Here is an 18,847-nt window from a genome sequence, read left to right as displayed (position 1 = left end):
AAATACTGAAACAGGACCATAAGCATTCACACAGTGAGATCAAAAGAGGAAGTCTTAGGAGAGGATCACAGAGGCTCTATAGCTATTTGCATATGATGTTTATTGAAAGGAACTCCAAAAATAGAAACAAGAATTTTTTTTATTTTACTTTTTGTGATTATGTTTTGTTTCTCCCTCCCCCTCCTTGTTGCTATTTTTGAGTTCTGTACATTATGTCTTATATGTCAGTCTGTTTGGGGGAGGAAGCTCAGAAATAGTAAGACAAAGGGTTAAATAATTTAGCAGTGATACTATGTGCTATCTTGAAAATGAACTATTCAACTTGGGGAAGAGAGGGTCTGGGAGGGAAAGAATTGACACTGTTAAAAAAATAAGTGTTCTCAGTACCTAACATATATAACTGTAACCCCTCTGTATACCTCCTTTACAATAAAAATTAATTTTAAGAAAAATACTGGATAAAGATTCCAAAATTCTTATAACTGATAGCTCAATTTTAATGACTAAAGATAGTAAAGTGAAGTTGACACTTTGAAGGGTAGATGAGAAATCAGTATGGTTTACCTCAGGTAGTGGTCTCCATATTGAAAGAATTAACTGTGTCTTAAAATCATAGAACTAATCCAAATTAGAGGGGAAAAGAAGGTGAGATTCAAGGATTCGAGTGGATGTGAGGTATGCATTGCTTAGCTGAATTTGTGTGCTAATAGTCTTCATGAGGTCTTCATCTGAATGAGAATCTCTTAAGGGAAATGACCTATGTGGGTTTAAATTTAAAAATAACTTATAGCTAGAACTCCAAGTTGGGTCTGATGAGCATAAAATAACTAAATGGGTGAGCATCAATATATATAGACTTTGAATTTGGAATCAGATAGGAAAAGTTGACCTTATAAACTCAACACATGCAACCATTTTACATCCATAACCAATAGCAAAAGCTGCAAGATAAACACTGAAGTGGTCCACAAATAAAGATAGAAATTTGGGGTTTGCATTGTACTCATGGACTTTTACAAGATCTTAACAATTAAAATACAAGTGATATTCAAAACAATTAGATTATTAAAAATAGTTTCATTCAGAGGGTTTTTCTGGAAGAATTCAGAAAGACAAATAATTTGATAATAGTTTTCTTTGAAATTTTATATACTTTTCCTTTTTTCGCAATCAGACCTCAAAATTTAAATGTAATTACTTAGAACTTACAAAAGAAAAAATGAGCTCAGGACAGCAAAGTATTTTAAAATATTAATATACTCATTAATGTATGTAACCACTCTGTACATCTTTATGATAAAATGAAATAAAAATATTATCTGACAGATAAGAGTAACTATTCATCTAATATTGAAATAAAGGGAAACTAGAGAATGTAATTACTTTTTATAAAATATTATATTGAGTGTGTATTAAATTGCTCGAAACCTAGACCTCAAAATCACCAAATATTACTGATAGAAAATGACTGAGTAATGGAGGAAAGAAAGCTTTATTGACTTGTCTTTGTATAAATTAAAAAAAGCCTATATAACTTAGAAACTGTCAACATATTACTTGCGCTGAGATAATTACCAAGATGTTTGTAATACTAAAGCCAAGCCAGGCCGTTTATATAAAATGTTAAGGAGCAAGATACCTAGAATTGAATAAAAAAATAGAAATACATAGAAAAAAGGCATATACATAGTACTTTTAATGATTTATTCTAAAAAAATTAACAAAGAATATTTCATATCTAGAAGATAACATTATATTAAGGAAAAGTTCTAGGACTGGCATAAAAAAATGGAAGATTGAATTTACTGTGTGATTGACTCAGAAACATCATGTATAAAACCATGGATGGCAATCACTATGAAGTTAGACTATGTACAGTATGATTAGTAAAATTTGTAGTTTACCTAATGGAAGAAAATACATTCTCTTCTAATTATTCAACTCACTGGAGTGAGAAAATATGGCTATATGAGAAGAATTACTTATGTGTAAAATACTCATAGTGGCTTATTCCCATAATTCTAGCTACCCAGGATGCAGAGATTTGATTATCTTGATTCAAAACCAGCCCAGGAAGAAAAGTCTGTGAGACTCTATCTCCAAAACTATCAAAAAGCCGGAAGTGGAGTTGTAGCTGTGACCTTGCACAGAAGAGCTCAGAGACAGTGGCCATGCCTTGAGTTCAAGCCCTAGATTAAGAAAAATAAAAACAACAACAGCAACACAACACCCCATTGTGAAGACTGGGAGATCAAGTTGATAGGGGAAATTAATGATGATTGACTAATAGCATTTAAACATGAGAAAATTGTGATTTTATATTTAAAGTGAGAATAGTTTTACATAGTTTATTTAATTTGTGTTTTAGTCCCTCTACATTTAGTTGTTAATGTGGACATGGAGAAGCCAAGAATTAGAAGTTAATTAGGCCCGGACACTGGTGGCTCACGCCTATAATCCTAGCTAATCAGAAGGCTGAGATCTGAAGATTGCTATTCAAAGCCAGCCCAAGCAAGAAAGTCCGTGAGACTCTTATCTCCAATTAACCACCAGAAAACCGGAAGTGGCTCTGTGGCTCAAGTGGTAGAGAGCTTGCCTTGAGCTTTCAGGGACAGCACCCAAGCCCAGAGTTCAAGCCCCATGACCGAAAAAAAAAAAAAAGTTAATTAGTATTACAGTATTTTAAAGGGAAAGTATGTCTTGAATTGAATATAGATTGTGACTTGGCTGTGGTAGCACAGACTCTTACCTCCGAGTTTTGGGGGGTGATGGGTAAGACAACAGGATCACACATTGGAGATTTGCCTAAGCCACATACCAAAACTTTATGTGTAAGCAAACAAAAACACATGCAAAAAGTATTATATGGATGAATAAAGATACCTAACATTGATAGGTGTTAATGAAAAGAGGAAAAAAAACATGTGTGAGTGGCAGATATTGTGGATGCTTAAAATTGTTGATCATGAGAACACCAGGGAATTTGAGAAACCAAGATATTAGTTCCACGTAGAGTTTCTGAATGGATATAAAATTACCAGGAAAGGGAGAAGGAATAATGTTAATAAAAAATCAGATACCTGTTAAGATTCTACTTTTAAAAATATAAAATATTCTTATGGGCAAATGTAAAAGTGGGATTCACTCCCAGTGCTTTGACCCTTATTCCAGAGATCTTCTCACTCATCTATGGAGGAAGATTTTCAATATTTTGGAATTTTCCCCAAAATCTATACTAATTTTGGTCTAAAATCTGTTCAATCAGCAGTGCACACACCATGTGCATTATTTGTGACGTGTGAGCATGGGAACAATGTGATTTCTGTCTTCCTCTTCACGGGCAAATACAAACATAAGAAAGGTTAGCCATCATTTTCTCTCCATCCTTTTTCTCTTCTTCACTGAGAATTGTGTGGATCACCTTACATATGCACACACTAGAAACATAATGATAAGAACACTACAGATTCCAGATCTTGGGAAAAGAGCTATGAAACCAAATAATTAAAACATTAGGTCTTCTAAGAAGTACAAATTGCAATTTAGCACAGAGATGTTTAATCTTCTTAGGTAATTTAGGAAACACCTTGTAGTGCAATTGTTCCAAATAAATTTAAAAATTAAGCAAACATGGTCAAAGAAGAATTGCTCGAAGGAGGAAACAGCACAAAGTAGCAATTAGTATAAAAGTGTAAAATTCTGAAGAGGTCTCGTGTGTGTTTTCTAGTTTAGAGAAAGTACAACAGTAGTTTCTTTTGCTTTATGTATGCACATATATATTGATGCTACTTTTGTCTGTATACACACATGCATTGCATGAATGTTCATTCATGCATACATCTACATGCATATATTCAATTCACTAAAAACCCATACAAACATATACACATATTTACATTCATACATGTAAATACACATCTATGGTACTGGGATTTGAAATCTAAGCCTTGTACTTACCCTTGCTTTCTTTCCCAGCTAGGACTGTGCCATTTGAGCCATGAAAATAATGTTCATTGAATTATTTTATTTAGATAAACATATCTCCTTCTCAGGATTCCCATGATTATATGAGCTAGGATTGAGTTTTTTTTCCTCAATATTCTGTACCCATTACTGAATGCTTTCCACAAAGGAGCTCATGTATTCTTGTGATTCTCCAGAGCAAGTTTTGAACTACTATCTCAGGCATCTCTGAACTAATATCTCCTGAGAGCCTGTCGCTTTGTTCATCTTTCTGCATTACTGATATATGCTAATGGCTTTTTAAAAAATGTGAAGATAATGTACAGAGGGGTTACAGTTGCATAACTAAGGCAAAGAGTACATTTCTTTTTGAACAATATTGCCCCATCTCTCATTTTCTCCTGCTTCCCCTTCCCCTGACTACGCTCCCTACCAAGTTGTAAATTTTATTTTCAACTACTGTCTTTTGAGTATCGCTGTTGCATTGGTTTACCCTTTGTCCTTTCTCTTACCATTTCTGTGATTCCCCTTATCATCTCCAAATCAGAAAAAACAAAATACAAAGGGCACCCAAATCAAAAACAGTGATAACAGGGGTTATGAATGTTATTTACAACTTCCTTTCTTGATCACAAACATTTGTGGGCATATATAATTATGAATAAATGAATATTCAGGAAATCATTTTAAGCAGAGGAAACAGTCCATTACAATATTTAAAGTAGAATCATGGAGACATATGTCAGTGTAGCTGGCACTTAGTCACTGAAGAAGATGCAAATTATGTCCAAGAGATCAGAAGTGTGAGCAAGAGCACTTACTTCAAGGTCTTCTGTGTCAACCTGAGGTCATTGATCACTTTCTGAGTAGGATAAGATGCCATTTTTCTTTTCTTATTGGTAAAAAAGAATGAGAGATAATTATCATATTAAGTTATCTAAGTTAAATATGTGTTATTTGAAACTGTTACTACTATAATTTTATTAGTAACATGGTAGAAAATAGATGAGAAAACAAGTCAATTTAGATTTCCTTAATTTGAGGTCCTCGTGGAAATTCCTGATGAGGACCATTGGTCTGTAATATAATTTTTAGATCTCATGTGGGAGACCTTGTCTAGAAATGTTGTACAGGCTCTTCTATTGCACATGGAGGCTGAAAGGGGACTCTAGATGAAGTCATATACAGAAGAACTTATAAGGTGGAAAGAAGGTGAAGATTAAAGACAGGTCACAGGAAGGAAGACAGCAGGGTCATTTAGATTGGTCTGTATATTAGCACCAGAATAGTACTTGTATCCATGGAATGACATCACTAACAATGCTTGTATTTCATCCCCTGAATAATTTTTGGAGAATATGAGGTTTTCCATTTTCTAAATAAATATGTACCCTATTAAAATTTAGCTAATCTATGTGACAATACAATGTCATAAAACTTCTTGCAGTCTAAACATCATTTTATGAATATAAATGGATATGAATAAAATGGATATATGAGTCTTGATTGTTGTTATGACATGTGGTATCATTTTGCCAATATGTATATATTTTAATTATATGTATATATTTTAATAAACCTAAACAATACTGCTAAGAACATGATTCTAAATTTCTTATTCATTATAGCATGCATAAATATTGGTCTTCCACTTCTAACATTTATTTACAATTCTATTAGTTGTCGTGGCTAAATAAAAAATGTTGCCAAATTAACTTTATTTTCTAATCTTGGGCCTTGAACTCAGGGCCTGGGTGCTGTCCCTGAGCCTCTTTGAACTCAAGGCTAGTGCTCTACTAGTTGAACCACAGTTTCACTTGAAGCTTTTTCTGAGTAGCTTATTGGCAATAAGAATTTCACAGACATTCCTGACTTTGGCTGGCTTTGAAACATGACCCTCAGATCTCAGTGTCCTGAGTAGCTAGAATTATAAGCTTAAGCCATTGTTGCCCAACATCAATTTAACATGTTTATTAAAGGAAGTCTGTTATATATTTGTATTGTGTTTTACACTTTTTTTGCTTTTGTTTTGTTTATTATTTTACTGATAGTGGGGTTTAAACTCAGGGTTTTACTTGTTTACTTGGCTTACTTGCTCTGATGGTGCTCTACTACTCAATCCATTACTGTCACACACACTTAGAATATCCATTAATATAGACAGCATTCTTAATGCTAAAAAATTTAGTTTTTCCTCTTCTTGTAATTCATATAAATAGTATCACACTAACCTTCACCTATATTGTCATTTTTGTCATTAATGCATTTATTTTCATTGCAGAATATATCTTTTAATAATCAAATACAATGGCTCCTTTATAAACTGTACTTGTTTTAACACATTAAATTGTATTGATTCTCTTTTCCAGTTTGGATCCTTAACACATAGATGTTGAAAGTCTTTATAATAAGAGATTTGGAACACATTGTATTGATTCTGGTACTTTGTGAAAGTAAAATAATGATGTATACCCAAGTATATGTTGCCTGAGTAATGGATGAGAAATTGGAATGAATCCATATTAATTACTTAAGACAAAACCTAGGATACTATAACAGCACATCAGAGATGCCTGAAACATCAGTTTTGGAAAACAATTTCATTTCTATTAATATTCCTCAATTATATGGCCATCTTTTAGCAGCCTGAATGAGCATACTGTAATTCTTTTAAGTGTTCTCATAATATTTAACATGATTTTGAGCAGGATATTTACCATAGCTAAGATATGGAACCAACCCAGAAGCTCCTCAGTAGATGAATAGATCAAGAAAATGCAGTTTATATATACAATGGAATTCTATGTCTCCATCAGAAAGAATGATATTGCCCCATTTGTTATGAAATGGAAAGACTTGGAAAAAATTATATTAAGTGAAGTAAGCCAGTCCCAAAGAAACACAGGTCTATGGTTTCCCTTACTTGCAATAACTTGTATATGTCTGAGACAAACAGAAACGGTCAGATAAGTTGATGTTATGCAAAATGAACCCCAAGATAAGGACTCAATTTTTTTTCTTGCTATGTTTCTAACATATTTATAAGATGATTTCCTTGTTGCTTTGAATGTCCCTCCCCCATCATATAACCCCTGCTTTCACTGTATTTGATGTTGGTATAATTTGGGGAGAGGAAGGTCATAAACAAATTGTTTAAATAGGGATACAGGTGGACCTATTGCAACAATGAGATGTACAAGATGTTATGTCGAAAAACGAGCTTTACAACTTTGGCGCAGGGGTGGGAGGTTGCCAGGGGGAAGGGAGATGGGAAGAGATGGGAAGAGGAAACAAAGGAGGAGGCAACAATGCTTGTTGTACTCATTACCTGCTCATATAATTGTAACCCTTCTGTATGGTATTTTCACAATAAAAAACCAAAACAAAACATGACTTTGTGGAAAAACATATTTAGGTAAAAATGAGAGGTCAATGCAAATTGGAAATTATTTTATTGTATCTTTGCATATAATAAGTCATTTTATTTCATTCTGTGAAATCTATTTTCTCACTCTGGTCTGTTTCTTTGATATTTTATGTCATAAGTAGAGAAAAAGTATGTGTTGATTTTTTAAAGTTATTTATTGTAAAGATGCTGTACAGAGGGGTTAAAGTTACATGAGTAAGGTAATGAGTACATTTCTTGTCAAGCATTATTACTCCCTCCTTTGTTTTTCTCCTACTAACCCTCTCTCTCTCACTTCCCAAGTTCCAACATAATGTTTGTGAGTATCATTGTTGTAATGGGTAATCCTGTGCCTTGAATCAGCATTTTTTTATTCCCCTTCCCCTCCCAAATCATATAAATGTATATACAAGATGCAAGGTACCAAAATCAAATACAGTGACAGCAGGGTATATATCATAGGGGGAAGAACATACAAAAGAAGCAAAAACATCACATAGCACATTGAAAACAACAACAAAGAAATCTCTTGTGTCCATATCTTGGGATTCATTTCACTTAGCATCATGTTATATGGTCATATATAGATAGCTTTTGAGCTTTTCTGCTCATTTGCTAAGATTATTGCAAATGAGGGAAAATATGGGACCTATATTTCTTTGGGTCTGGCTTACTACACTTAATATGATTTCTTCCAAGTCTTTCCATTTCCTAACAAATGAAGCAGTGTCATTCTTTCTGATGGAAGTACACAATTCCTCTCTCTCTCTCTCTCTCTCTCTCTCTCTCTCTCTCTCTCTCTCTCTCTCTCTCTCTCTCTTTCTTCTTTCTGTCTCTCTCTATTTACATATATATATATGTCACATTTTCTTAATCTTTAACACATCTTTTTTCTTGATACATTCATCTACTGAGGTGCATCTAGGTTGGTTCCATATGTTAGCTATAGTGAATAATGCTGTGATAAACATAGTTGTGCTGGTCGCTTTAGTATGGCCTTGCTTGTGATCATTTGTGTAAATGCCCAGAAGTGGGGTTACTGGGTCATAAGTGTTTTTTAGTTATATTCAATAGTCAAATGCACCATCAAAGTAAAATAAAAAAACCTTGGAGTTGGGATGTAGCTCAGAGGCGAGGTGCTTGTTTAGCAAGTGCAATATCCTTTATTTAATCACCAGTACCAAAAAAGAAAAGAAAAACAAAAATGACTTGGCAGTCCATAAGTGAGATAATATTTCTTTAAGTCTCTATATTTGGTTAAATTAGTTAGCAAATTATCTGAATTGTATTTTTTATAAGAGGTTGTGAACAAAATGTACTTTCTGCTGTTGCATCAACCAGCTTATGATATTGAGCCACTTAGAGTAAGTTAAATGTTTTACAACTCATGTCTTTATCTATAAGCTGAGGTAACAAGCATCCTTTTATCAGTGAAAAAGTAGAGTTGTGGGACAGAATGAAATAGTTCTTGCAATAATGCATATAGCACTTGAGAAAAAGTTCAATTAAATTTTCCCTTGTTCATGTTGTCTTCAAACTATAATCAACACCTTGAACTGCTCACCACACTTACTCATATAATATTGCAAAACAACAGTGTAAAAAGACACTGAATGAAGATTCATACATTTAAAGCACCTCTGTTTTTTTCTACACCCCCCCCCCCGGCCCCGTTGTTGTGTGTGTGTGTGTGTGTGAGTGTGTGTGTGTGTGTGTGTGTGTGTGTGTGTGTGTGTGTGTGTGTGTGTGTGTGTGTACTTCCTTGGGAAATTCTCAGAAATTGCACTTTCAAATTTCTTGAAAGTGCGATTTTCTTTCTCAGCATGTGAAATCATCTCCAAGAGTGTAACTATCGAGTGTCAAGAGTGTGGACATGAGTCCCCAGAGCAACTGAACCAGGGATGAAATGACCTCAGCAGACCAGGGAGAGTGACAGGGTATTACTTGGTTTTATCTGTCTGTGCCTGAGCTAATAATCAGCTTACCATTGTCTAAATGGCTCTGGGTGGTTAATCCCTAAAATGTATATTTACTTTAAAGTAATAAGGTCTCAGAAGAACAAATCTATGAAAGCTCAAATGAAATAGCCTACCCAAAAGAATAATCCTAAACTTCAAAAAGACATTGAAATTATATTGTTTAGGTTTTAAAATGCAGTTCCACCTCTCTTAGATTTGGAAAGCAATAAAGGATTAGAAAGTGGGAATAGGGGACCTTGGAAATAAGGTTATTTGTGCTCAGAAAGTATTTAACCACAGGAGGAGGTAATTTTTGTTTGTATCAATATGTGTGAGATCGCCTAGTATCTAGAATACAAGTTATAAAATTGAGGGTTTTTTTTGGGAAGAGGGACTTTTGAAGGTTCCCATACTACCACAAAGATATCATATGATCATATGTGTTCTTTTGAACCAGTCCAGTTTGATGCAAATGAAACATAGGAGCACAGAGAATATCATGAATAATGCATAAATTTTTAAAGATAAAATATAATGTTTCTTCTAGGGAAATAGCCAGTTAATATAAAGAAAATGAACACTGATTCTTGGTTGCCTATAGTGATTTTAAAAAATGATAAGAATACTAACAGATAATATTAGGAATAAAAATATACATGTTTTTCTTTTTACTTTGTGCATGGGTACCCTTAATACATTCTACCTAAAAATTGTGATTTAGTTAAAAAAAAGACCTACTAGGTGTTTTATTTTAATTTTTCCAACAAGGTAAATTAATGAAGTTCTAAAGCTGACCATTTGGTGCTCTAGAAAACAGCCTTATGTCAATTATTTTTCTCTAGCATTTAAACATTACACCACAAGTTAAAAAATATTTTATATGTTTATATCTGATGTTTTCCTGATGTAACAGTAAGTCACTAGTTAAGTATTTTTTGTATATTCTTATGGAATGAAACACCCAATACACATTTCTAAATATAATATTTTTATTTGTCTTTATTCTAATGTTCAATAGATATGTTGCTTAGATGGTAAAACTTAAAGGGGATTTTCATCTATTAAAATGCAGTTAAACACATTAGGTTTCTCTGAGGAAGTTGTTTTGAAAAGGAATATAAAGTGGTTGTTCTATAACATCAGATGTGTACTGAATTCTTGGGTTATATTAGAATATATTAGGCTGTGCTTTGATGTTTGGTTTATGCTTGTATGTATATTGAATGTTTCTGTAGTACATTTTGAAATTGTTAGCAGGCATAGAGCTCTCAATATGTATAAATTCAAAAAATAGTAGTCACAGGGCTCCTAAGACATATAAATTCAAATCTGGATTCTGCTGTGTCCTTTTTAACAGTTCCTCAAGTTTGCTAAGCAGGTACTCTCATGACTGAGCTATTCCTCCATTCTACATTTATGTTGTTAGGACCAGCTGCCAAGCGATCAGGAAAGGTGACGTTTATATCAGCTGCCATTTGGGTATAGTTTGGCTTCCCCTCAAGAGCTTTATGTTGAAAGCATGTTCCCCAGGATAATGCAAAATGATGTGGGGTCTCATTCAAGGTATTGAGGTTTTGCAGTTATACCCTTAGAAGGTATTTAGGCAATTTCTTGAGGGATATTACCTAGCTTTCTCAAGAATTTTGTTTGAGGGCTCTTTCCAGAGTCTGGTCTAGCAGGTCTATGACTGAGAACTAAATTAGCATTTTGCATCTTCAAGTTACCCTGTGCAAAGCATTTGGTTATAGTGGCAATAAGCTAACATAAAATGTGTTACATTATTTTTTTAATCTGTCAACAGGTCAAAAAGTCACAGACAAAAACATCAAGACTAAGAAATATAATCTGTTCCCCTGTGTCATGCAGAATTAAACATGGAGACTAGTTGTCTGAAGTTTAAAGGTTTCACTGAAGTTTAAAGGGAGATAAGCACTTGTTTCAGTTATCTTGCATGCATATCATAAAGTCTAGTGCTTTTCTGACACTGCCATGACATGCAGCAAATATCTTAAATCCATAGAGAATTGTACAAGTGAAGCCTTGAATAAATACTCCTCAAAGCTAAAAGAGGGGAGCTAAAAGAGGAGAGAGAGAGAGAGGAAGAGAGAGGGGGGTATGTAAGAAGGAGGGTAAGCAGAAGGGAAGGAGACAAGTAGTGAAGAGAGAAAATAATAAAATAATAATACAAATATAGAAGGACAAGCAGAGGTACTCACATGTTGCTTCTTAAAGGTTCATTATTGTTATCACACATTCCCTGGGCAGAATACTGCAAAAAAATCAGAAAATGGATCATAAAAGTATATGGAAAAAATTAAAAATAGGTGGAAAATTTGACACATTTTGTCCTATAAATAAAAATACTACATATCTGTTTATTTAAGTACTTTTAGCTTTAATTATTTTATTTTTAGTGCCAGTACTGGAGCTTGGACTCAAGGTCTTGTGCACCCCTCAACTTGCTTACTCATGGCTCTATCACTCAATCCATGCCTTTAGTTTGATATTTTCCTGGTTGATTGGGACACAGAGTAGAATGAACTTTTCTTCCCTGGTTGGCTTTGAACCTCAGTCCTCCAAGTCTCAGCCTCAGGAGTAAGTAAGATAACAGGCATGAGCCACTGGAGTCTGGCCCTTGTTTAGTTATAATGGACCAGATTTATACGCAACATAAATCTGTTTGTGGGCACATATTTCTGGAGGCTGACAAGTACATGGTCCCAGGGTATCATGCTATCTCCAAGATGGGAGAGTGCAAGACAGGGAAAAAACTGTACCTACCCCTTGATAATTAAATTCATTTGTTTGGGACAGCTCTGCTCCTACAGTCCAACAACTTCAGCATTACTTCACTGAAGACCATGATTCTAATGAAAGAACTTGGGAAAAGAATATTCAAACTAGTTGTAAATCTACCAGGCATGTTACTTTAGTGTTTTGAGCGTGAGAAATAATAACATAAATGTTTTATGATCTGATTGGGATTGCTGTCCTTCTTCTGGGTCTGTAAGACACCATCATACTTAGGAAAACAGATTTTTTAAAGCTTTTGGGGACTGGGAAGGTGGCTCAGTGGTAGATGTTTGCTTTGCATGCATGAGGCCCAGGTTTCGATTTCTCAGCACCACATAAGGAGAAAAAGCCAGAAGTGGTGCTATGGCTCAAGAGGTAGAGTGCTAGCCTTGAGCTGAAGGGACAGCACTGAGGAGCTGAGGGACAATGCTCAGGCCCAGAGTTCAGGCCCCACAACCAAAAAAAAAAAAAAAGCTCTTGGATTTAATTTTATAAATACACTTGTTGTATAAATCTACAGTTACAGGACTTCTTACCTGTATTCAGTATGTAAACTGAAGTTTCACCTACAAGTCCACTTATGGAAAACATGTTGCTTCTATGCACTTTGTTCAATATTTAATAAAAGGGCATGCAACCTACTAAACAATCAAATGTAGCAGTAAAAAACAGAGAAATCTGGCCAGCTGATAGTCTATTTCATGAGAGGTAAATATAAAGAAGAAGATACTAGCATGCGATGTTAAGTGATAAAAGATATTTTTCAGAAAAAAATGATGAGAGAGAAAACAGAGACACTTATTTTGGCTGTGAACCCAAGGAAGAGTTTAATGTAAAAATGTTTTAAGCTGAGTAGATGGTGCCTGTCATCCTGACTTCTCAGAAGGCAAAGATTGGGAGGGTCATTCTTCAATGCCAGAGGACAAAAAATCTTGTATGATCCTATCTAATCCAATACCTGTTCATAGTGGTATCTGCCTGTCGACTAAGCTATGAAGGAATGTATAAATAGTAGGGTTGTTATCCAGGCCATTCCAGGCCTAAATAATCAGAACCAATTTGATTGAGTAATGTCTGAAGCAATATATCACTTGCCTATGAAATAATAAGCCTAGAGTTCAAACTTCAGTACTAATAACAACCAAGTATAAACATTGTTAAAGGATGATGGACCAAGGACAAAGATTGATACTATACATAAACAGTTGTGCATATCTTGGGTTATACAGACAATTCAAACAAATCACTACCCACACTATTCTTCACAAATATTCCAAATTCACTAAATAGTAACATCAAGATTCATAAGAATAATAAAAATACATTGTAACTTTTGAGTGTCTAAACTGATACTTTAGAAGTAGGCATATGAATGCCTACGAGTAGAACTTAGTTCAATTTTCCCAAAAAACTCAACATAAAATGGATTACTTTTCCCATTTTCTACAAGACAACCTTAGATTATATAGTCCATGGAATTGTTAAATTGTTCATAGAAATAGTATAAAATCAACTTGAAAAACATAGTATTACTTGATAACATGGCCACCATAGTTCACTCACAATTATGATGAAACACTCAATTAGTCAAAGAATATGATTTATTTAAAAAACACAAACAGAAGCATGCAATGCATCATAATCAGCCTGATAAGAAAAGTTGTTGGCATTGAAAATCAAAAATATTAAACGAACACTTTAAACTCTTATTAAAGTAACTTTGAGGTTTAAGGAGATACTTTCAAGTACTTTCTTGAACAGCTTGTAAGGATAAAATTTAGCTATGTTTTCATATTTTCACTTCACAGTGTTTACATGTTCTTTACATGTTGGTGAGACCGGGGTACCTAATTAGATTGAGTTAACAGTTTAGAGTTGTTTACTTTTCATTTTTAGTTTATATTAAGGCTTCCTGCAACACTAGCACTTTATGTAACTATAAATGAATGAATGGTTCTAATTCTGCCATAGTCTGTGATAAAGCTACTTTTGTTTCTGATGTTATTATTTCAAAATAACTGATTTAATTTTCCTGGCAATCAGCTTCCAAGGGCACTGAGATGGCTTACAAGCTTTTCAGAAGGAACTGAATGCTTAGAAATGCCTATTTTTTATTTTGTTTCATTTTTTATTGTGCTTTTACTGGGGCACTCTTGCTTGGCTTTCCTATTCACAACTGGTATTACCATTGAAGCCATGCATCAAATTCAGCATCTGTTTGCTATTTAGATGTGGAGTCTAGCAGAATTTTCCATCTAGGTTGGCATTAAAAAAATTATCCTCACTCCTCAGCTCCTTAATAAACAGGATTACAGGTGTGAGCCACCAGTGCAATGACTAAGTATTTCTAACTTGGGCAAAAATATACGAATGTACATACATGAGTATATATGTGTGCATACATGAATATATATGAATATGTTTATAGATATTAACATATACCTATATATGTACATACATGTGTGTATGTACAAATGGATTTTTTTTTTAATTTCGTGAACTACTAGCTGGAAATGACCTACGAAAGTTACAGCAATGCTTCCAGAGCCAAGTTTGACTTTATGGCAGTACATACACAGACCCAAAGTCTTTGTATTCATGTGGTTTGTTTTGTTTTTTATTTCTAGAACCTCCACCTACTGGCTCACTCGTATCCAGTCTTTTCTCTACTGCAATGAGAATGGCCTCCTGGGCAGCTTTTCAGAAGAAACGCATTCGTGCACCTGTCCAAACGACCAGGTGGTCTGCACCTCCTTTCTACCCTGCACGGTGGGCGACGCCTCTGCCTGTCTGACCTGCGCCCCGGACAACCGCACCCGCTGTGGCACCTGTAACACAGGCTACATGCTGAGCCAGGGCCTCTGCAAGCCCGAAGTGGCCGAGTCCACCGACCACTACATAGGCTTTGAGACTGACCTGCAAGACCTCGAGATGAAATATCTGCTGCAGAAAGCCGACAGGCGAATAGAAGTGCATGCCATTTTCATCAGCAACGACATGCGTCTCAACAGCTGGTTTGACCCCTCTTGGCGTAAGAGGATGCTCCTCACCCTGAAGAGTAACAAGTACAAGTCAAGCCTGGTCCATATGATTCTGGGTCTCTCCTTACAGATTTGCTTGACTAAAAACAGCACGTTGGAGCCCGTGTTGGCTGTGTATGTCAATCCCTTCGGTGGCAGCCACTCAGAGAGCTGGTTTATGCCTGTGAATGAAAACAGCTTTCCAGACTGGGAGCGGACTAAATTGGACCTCCCTCTGCAGTGCTATAACTGGACACTTACCTTGGGCAACAAATGGAAGACATTTTTTGAGACAGTCCATATCTACCTGAGGAGTCGCATCAAGTCCAGTGGTCCCAATGGCAACGAGAGCGTGTACTATGAACCTCTGGAGTTTATTGACCCTTCTCGGAACCTGGGCTACATGAAAATCAACAACATTCAAGTGTTTGGTTACAGCATGCACTTTGACCCGGAAGCAATTCGGGATCTGATCTTGCAGCTGGACTACCCCTACACTCAGGGATCCCAGGACTCAGCGCTTTTGCAGCTCCTAGAGATAAGAGACCGTGTAAATAAACTCTCCCCACCTGGTCAGCGTCTTCTAGATCTTTTCTCTTGCTTGCTTCGTCATAGACTCAAGCTGTCTACTAGTGAAGTGGTGAGGATCCAATCTGCTCTGCAGGCGTTTAATGCCAAATTGCCAAACACAGTGGACTATGACACGACCAAATTATGTAGTTAACCATAAATGTCAAGCACAACCCAAAACCTTGAAGGAGTTTTTAACAGTGCTTTTGTGGAACAGTTTATGTTTGGAAGAGTAAATTTAAATTGTCTTTTCAATATCTGTCTTATATCAGTCAAATTAACATTGGATGGCAATTTACACACATGAACTTTGCTGACAATGAATATATTATACCGCAGTTTTGGTTTATGAATGAAATAAATACTGACACCAGTCTAGAAGACATTCTACTTTTTACAATAAATTTCATTTGTAATTTTATATGTTCCGTGGCAATGCTTTTGTGCATTACATCCTCTAGAGGGAACATAAGAAGATACCAATAAAATTTTGTAGCTGAACAGTTATTAAAAAGAAATGCTGTGGGATTCCTTCTTTCCTCCCCCCACCCCTTGTGAAATGAGTTATTTTTTGATATAGTTTGTTGGAACTTGGGGACAATTTCCCAAGTGTTTATAATGGAAACTTTTGAAGATGTATTTCAATTAGCTTCAGTGGGAAAAGAAAAGGAAAGGAAAAAAACAAACAGCAAGGTATTAGATAGAATGCTTAGTATTCAGTTCCTTTTTGTTTTAATAGTTAATAGAATGATGACACAGGTGTGTTTATCACAAACATTTGAAAACCAATACAAGAGAAATGATCATTATTAAAATAGTCAAGTAAATTTAGTGTTGAGCAAATATCAGCACATTTCAACAAACATACAGAAAAAATCCATGATTATAAGGCATATAATAGAGAAAGCAAACCTTTAATTTCCTTAGCAACTTGCTCTGTCATTCTCTTTCTACTTCCTAATAACTAATAATCAACATAGTAGGCACAATCATTTTCATTTCAATTTCTGAAAAGCTAGATATTCTAGTCTTTTATGAATGTCAATGAAATGACATTTCTAGAACTATTAACAAATTATAATGCAAATAGAATGAAATAAATGCTCAAATCACTAGTTCACTATTTTTTCTTAATTCTAGCTACTATGACAATAGACCTTTTGAAGAGAAATTTCTGTGAATACAAAACTAATCTTAGTAAAAATTTTGGTTTGAAAGCTACATTAATTTGCACATTCTCGTGAGATAATGTTAGATTTATTATGCCTTCTTTGTTCTAAAACTTACATTTTACATTGTTGTAGGCATATGACTACATCTGAAAAATTGCTTATGCTGCTTATAACTCAGATATTATCTCGTTAGTTTGTAAGTATTTTCTATTATTATTATCTAACCAAATAAACAGTACAGGCTAGATTCCTTGTTGTCATTCACCTCACAGAGAAAACAGCCAATAACATGGATGAAAAGAAAACATGACAATTCACAAGAATATTATACAGATATTATGGCTTTTTGGAATAGCTACAATTTCAAGAAAACAAATAAGAATAAGTAGACAGGTTGAAAAGCAAATATTTGTCCAAATTTTCAAAATTTTGATCCTTTGACCTAATATCTAGGTTGCTGAATTTCCTGTTGTTTAGTTCTTTGATTTTGTTAAACTAACCTTGTGCTGTGGCAAGCAACTAAATAAAAAATACAGACAAATATTAATGTATCATATTATAGCAAGTATACACATTTAATAGTGACAATAACACTACCTTATAGATTTTTATTCATATTTCTTGGGAGATAAACTGAAAGATCAGTGTAGTTCATCAAATTCTCTAAAACGACAAAAGATGTTGAAAGACTAAGGTTCAATATAGAATTTGCTGAAATGAGTCTCTTCCATATCTGTTATTTGCTGTACTTCAATTGAGCTGCTATATTTCTTATATCCAAAGGCTTATGGGTAAAAAACACTTTATAGTTTGATATCTAAATCACTCAGCATTGTAAAACACTTAAATCAATGGTATAACTAAAAAAAACTAAGTAAAATCAGCATCTATCATCTACGGTCAATCATCCATGGAATGGAAATCATATCAAATACGGATAATACATTTCAAATGACATTTTCTGGAAAAGCCAAAATTTGGTCCAGAACCTTTTCCAGAAGAATATTAGAGGCCAAGCTGCTTCAAGTCTCTGACACCTGGAAATTATTTTTAACAATATTCATGAGTACCAAGGGAATTGGAAAAAAAATATGATTTACTATTCTTAGGAATTGGCTGCAATGCACAATTCACTTGTCCTGGAAAAAGCTATGGGTAAGAAGATCCTACTATGGTAAGAAATTTATTAAACAGGATTTAATCCTCTTATCTCTATTCAGGGTTTATTTTCTATGGAATAAAAATTATGATAGCCCCAATTCTATGGATAGCATTCACCAATGAATCCATTCTGTCTCTGAAGACAGTTTTTCCTGAATGTAGAAGAGAAATGTAAACATTGTTCCATGAATGTTGTGTCGAAGACAACATTAATATAATATTACATAAACACACCAAACATACCCTGAAGTAAAACAAAAAAGTGCAGATGTATTTCAAAGTTTCTATTTCTTACCTGTTACAGGCTGTCCGTTGCGTAGTAGACAATTAATAAAAATAGATCAATGCAATATGTGTTTGCTTATACATGGGGACAATGTATCCACAAACATTTATTTTTTCTGGAACTGGCATTCTTCAAATACGTTTTACTCATTTTTGTCTTAAGAATTTTAACAAAATGTACTTTTAAAATCACTTAAAGCAAACATATTTACACATGCATACATTTTTAAATAGAGAATTCAGTTCCTCTTGGATACAAAACTTAAAGATTCCAATAAAATATGACACTGGAAATTAAAAGAAATAGGAACACATTTTTCTCTGGGAAGATGTTATATCATTGAGTTAATTTGATTATACAGTTCTGACTTTTCTTGATTCCCATTCTCTGGAATTTCAAGTTTACCTTTCACAGTTAAATTGGTAACCTAATAATGAAAGCACCTTAAAATTTGCTAAAATTTCTTTTATCATTCTGTATTCCAATAATGCAGGATGATCCATTTTCTCTACATTCTC

General features: G+C 34.4%; 1 protein-coding gene across 7 annotated transcripts in view; it reads left to right on the top strand.

Moving 5' to 3' along the window:
* The window catches only part of Brinp3 (BMP/retinoic acid inducible neural specific 3), a 407,230-nt gene extending 391,099 nt beyond the window's left edge, over positions 1-16,131 (top strand). For all 7 annotated transcript variants that reach the window (XM_070034061.1, XM_070034060.1, XM_070034063.1 and 4 more), the window contains one exon: positions 14,748-16,131. In XM_070034061.1, coding sequence (XP_069890162.1) covers positions 14,748-15,864 — 1,117 coding nt within the window. In that variant the 3' untranslated portion in view covers positions 15,865-16,131. The remainder of the gene's footprint in view (positions 1-14,747) is intronic.
* The last annotated feature ends 2,716 nt before the right edge of the window (positions 16,132-18,847 follow it).

Source organism: Dipodomys merriami, unplaced genomic scaffold, assembly GCF_024711535.1.
Source record: "Dipodomys merriami isolate MVZ:Mamm:240054 unplaced genomic scaffold, mDipMer1.0.p SCAF_24, whole genome shotgun sequence".
In the NCBI taxonomy this organism is placed as follows: domain Eukaryota; kingdom Metazoa; phylum Chordata; class Mammalia; order Rodentia; family Heteromyidae; genus Dipodomys; species Dipodomys merriami.
The sequence above is the reverse complement of the archived record's forward strand: the minus strand, read 5'-3'. Positions and strand labels throughout refer to the sequence as shown.